We start from the raw sequence: 4854 nt of genomic DNA, 5'->3' as shown, positions 1-4854 counted from the left end.
TGGAGGCGGTGCAGGTGTCTGCACTGACCTGAGGGTGGATGGAGGCGGTGCAGGTGTAAGCACAGATCTGAGGGTGGATGGAGCCGGTGGACTGTTTAAAAATCCACACTGTAAAAATCTCGTAAAACAACAACAACAAAAAAAACACACACAAAAAAGCCAAGAATCAAACCACCCAACCAAAGGAAGCGATCATCACCAAAATGGTAAAAAAAATTACAGTGTGGAGGTGATTACCTGAGGGTGGGTGGAGGTGTAGGCCTGATTTGGCTGCCGGACCAATTGTCATCATCCTCATCCTCACTGGACAAAATCACTCGCCTAGAAATGTATAATATACAAGCACAATCAACGAGTTTTTCAAATTCAAATTTTCATCATCCATTTAGTAGTAGTAATTCAAATAGCCTCACCTCTTTTTGCGCTTCCCCCTTCCCGTCTTCTCTGTAGAATCGGACTTGGTTGGTACATCTGTGTTCTGTTCATACTCGACTAATTTTGTGCGGGCAATTTCATACGTTGCTTTGGGAAAGAGACAAATGAGTGGCAATTAGTTTCATTCAGAGCTAATTTAAACCGAATCAACAGTGAACTCATCATGTCAGATAATCTCATACAAATGGACACCTTACCGACTTTTCTCTTGACAGTTAACTTGTATGTCGCCCAGTCAGTGTGAGGGTCCTGTTGCTCTATGACCGCCTTTGCCATGTTCATCCTTGCTGGTGGCCAGTAGCATTCATCCTCCTCAGGCCCGATAAACCATTTGGTCGGTATAACTGCCAATCCTCCACTATTTATAAATTCTACTATTGCAAAAGGTAACATGCTTAAAGAAAAACAAATACATACAAAAAATTTAAAAAATAAAAAAACAAAAAAAATAAAAAATAAATAGCACACTAGTGCAGGAGTGGCAATGCCACATATCCAGTCTTGAGTGGCAATAACACCATTTTTGTTTTTAACTCCTCCACAGGTAACAGCTGCAAGTCTTCAGATAAATTAAAAACAAAAAGGATTCCAAGACATGATGAGTCCATTGGATAGGTGAAAAAGGATTTGGCAGTTTCAAAGAAATTACACAGGACTTTAACAGTTCCAGAATGTGACAAAATGTTCCGCACAATAAGAATCCATCCCCCTACAGAAAAACAGTCATCGCCACGAGAGGAGGAGATCAGTGTCTGTCCATCATTGTAACGCCTGTATTGTTCCCATGTTGCAATTGAATTAATCAATGGTCCAGAAAAGTGGAGCTGTTTAAGTGGGCTGAAAACTGATGTGGTCTTTTGGCTTGCCACTTTCTGCTTCTCATGGATCCGCCTGACGAGTTGTTGGACAGGGTTTTGAGGCCGACGGACAAGTTTTTTCAGTTTACCTAAAAAGGTCTCAAAGGGAAAAGCTGAAACACTATCTAACGGGCCGAATTTTCGTGCATCTTGAGCTAGGTGGATCAATGAATGCATGTTATAGCTGACAAATTCAGTGCCATAAATTGCAGCAAAATCTGTTACAAAGAGTTTCAAAATCTCCTCAGCATAGTCACAATTGTCAGGAGAACACAAGGCAGGACTCAGAAGAATTCTCATAGATACCGATAGAAGTAAAAAGTTTCTGTACATTATACTGGGTATATTATTGAGGAGAACAACAGGGCCAGTGTAAAGTAAAAATTGACGAAGCTCTGTAGCTTTCCATGCGCTGAATTCAAACAAGGATCGTGGTTTCCTTGCAAAATTGCTAGGTAAATATTGCCTGATAGAAACCATATATGCTGACATTACAACAAAGAACTTCATAGATTGCCTGCATTTCAGCGGCCCCTTCAACCAAAGAAATATTAACTTACGCATTGCCCCCAAGCACACAAGGTGCATATAATCTAACACAAAACTGGTAACTAAACCTATACCCAAATCATTTAGGGGGGAGGCTGACAGTTGGTGCTGTTGATAGCCTTGCCTACCAAATTGCTCATCTGTCCTGAGCTCTGCTGATATTTCAGGATAAGCCACCTTCCCATTAATGTACTGGCCTTTTTGAGTGCACCTCTCACACCCATAATAGCCTGTATGGCCTTTGGAGCATTTAAGAAAGGCACGAGCAGGTGCATCACAAATAAAAGCATCGGGTAATGGTACCCTGAAATTGTACACAATACCACTCTGAGAAACGGCTTTCATATCTACAATGAATTCTTGTAAATACTCTTGCACATTTGCGGGTTTGGACACACCCGAGTACACTCCAATTACAAAGACACTACACTCTGGAATTTCCTTAATCATACCCAGAATAGGCCACAGACTCATACTGGAGCTACGGAATAAGGGCAATCCATCGATGTTAATTCGAAGTGTGAGAGTATCAGTCACATTTGCTAAATGTCCTAAAGATGTTAGTTCAGCTATGAGAGCATTTTCGATTCCAAAGTGGTAGTAGGACCCCCCAGCCATATTCGCCACATTGCGAGATCTGTCAGTTGACATAAGAGTTCTGCCATCCATTGGGATATCAAGGCCCTTTCTCCTTAGGATTTTAAGAAGTGCAGACAGCGCTGTTTGTGGTATGTTGAATTTTGCAGCCCACTCTGCAAGCCTATGCGAATCATCATCATTATCATCTTCCAAGTCAGAACATTCATCTCCATGCAAATCACAGTCACTATCACAACCAGGCACCCAGTTTTCAGAATCCAAATCATCAAATGAGGAAATGTTAAAATCATAAAAAGAATCTGAGGAATTTTCATCTTCTAAATCATTTGATGAATTCTCAAAACAAATCTCATCACAAGCATCGTAGAAAGTGTCCGTGGAATCTTCGTTTTCAGTATGCTCTAACAAATCATCCAGTGGGTTTTCCTTTTCAGAATCATGTGCCAACAAATCATCAATCATAGACTCCTTTTCAAGTAGACGCAAATGTTCCTCCACTTTCGCTGATATTTTCCTCCTTTTAGTTCTTTCTGAACACTCCATTATTTCTATTAAAAAAAATAGAAAATAAAAAAAGCATTTTAGTTTTTAGCTATGATTACAGGGGATCGGGAATGACAAACTCTAGAGTACAATTGCAATTCATATAGTTTGGTGAAGCTGGTATTAATGTGGCTGATTTTACCAACTGTTCTTCTAGTAGCCTTCAATTTGATCAGTACACTATTTTAAAAATAGCATTAATCTCTGTTAAGGCCTAACCTTTTACTATTGTGTGTCAATTGATTTCGATTAATATGCGTGAGGGAGAGAGAGAGAGAGAGAGAGAGAGAGAGAGCGAGCGCTCGTGTTGTTTGAAGACGGTGAAGGCGCTGATCCACTTGCCCGACACGACTGTCGCGTGGTGTCGCGACGCCTCCCCACATTGGTACGTTGATGGGCGTTTACTGCTATGGGCGTGGTTTTGACCGAGCGGGAAATGTAGCGTATTAAAACAGAGGACCTGCGAGAGACTTCCCTCCGTCTCCATATGCTCTACTTCTATTGGATAGCCGCGTCGCGTTCAACAGAATTCATTTGCATAAAGATGGGCATCGGCCAGCTTTTTGACGCGCAGCATTTTTTCAAATGAAGCGCCGCCTTCCCGGAATGCTTTGCGGGCGCGTCAAAGTCGCTTGACGTCACCCATAGGAATATAGTGGAACGCGGCGCGACAGAAGTGTCGCACGGACAAGTGGATCAGCGCCGTGAGAGTGTGCGCGCGCGCGGCCGGGTCTCTCTCTCTCTGCTCGTTCGTGTTGTTTGAAGACGGTGAGAGTGCGCGCGCGCGGCCGGGCGGGCGGGTCTGTCTCTCTCTCTCTGCTCGCCCAGCAGTCATTCACCGATCAAAATAAGGCTTTGGCGGGACAAAAAAATTTGGCCACGAAAAAATGCAGGATAACCCCTGTATCAGTCGGCCTATGTAGCTTATAAGGTGCATGGCAATATGGAAAACACTGTCGATCAATCCACAATATTAAACGACGCATTAAACAATTCACACGTCGCCTTAATGTAACAGACAAATAAACATATTTATGTAGATAAATTAGTCCCTTATTACTATGGAAAACCCTTCCACGTCGCTATTTGTTCCATTTAAGAGGTGAATTCGTAGTGCAGCAAACTCCGCTTCTCTGCGTGCTCCCGCGGCCAGAGGATGCAAATCCTGGCGGGAATAAGTGCCTTGACACGACACCCTAGCCGATAAAACATTGCTGACATTCAAATGGACTTTCATCTGTGTTTTTGCTTTAACTGTAAATACAAGTGCAAACATTAAAATGCCACCAGCTGGTAAAAGCGGAGAAATGGGCATTTTACAGCTTTTTTTTTTAACAGCTTGCTAAACGTTATGCCTGTTCGACTGCTTTGCTAACAAAGTTCACAACCAAATCCTTCTAAACAATATATTCAAGTCAACCACTCAAAATAAGCTCAACATATGCATGATATTGACTTAATAAATTAAACTCGTCTGTTCAACGCCATGCTTTAACCAGGTTTAATTAATGTTACCGAAGCTAACGTTACCTCACTGGTTTATATTCGCTAAAAGCTAGTTCCCTGGCCTCTTAACTAATACTTTACAAAAAAGCTTTTGGTTAACATTCATCATACGGTAAAATCATCCCCTGTTTATTATAGCCTACATTGAGGCAGATTCTTACCTGTCTTTTGTCCACACGACACCGTAATGGATCCTTAACGGACAGCAGACTCAAAGGCGGCAAAGTTGTTGCTGGGCAAACTTCTTTCGCTCGGTGATGGGGGTGGAGCTTTCCGGATGTGCGCTGCACAGAGTGCGCACTTCTTACTTTAGGGTTTTAACATTTTGTGGGGAAACCTGCTGTGGCAAACTTGTCTGTTGAAA

The 4854-nt window shown here is 42.3% G+C and overlaps 1 protein-coding gene across 1 annotated transcript; it reads right to left on the bottom strand.

The window, feature by feature from the left end:
• On the bottom strand, positions 1-1986 carry LOC311081840 (uncharacterized protein). The gene is made up of 3 exons (XM_084112544.1): positions 633-1986; positions 414-522; positions 1-321 (listed from the first exon to the last, which is right to left on the bottom strand). The coding sequence occupies exons 1-3, from the start codon at positions 826-828 to the stop codon at positions 234-236; spliced, it is 393 nt and encodes a 130-aa protein (XP_083968670.1). The 5' UTR covers positions 829-1986; the 3' UTR covers positions 1-233.
• Between the last annotated feature and the right edge of the window lie 2868 nt (positions 1987-4854).

The sequence above is a fragment of the Abramis brama genome, assembly GCF_963993115.1.
Source record: "Abramis brama genome assembly, chromosome: 4".
NCBI lineage: Eukaryota > Metazoa > Chordata > Actinopteri > Cypriniformes > Leuciscidae > Abramis > Abramis brama.
This window is presented reverse-complemented; position numbering and strand designations above follow the sequence as displayed.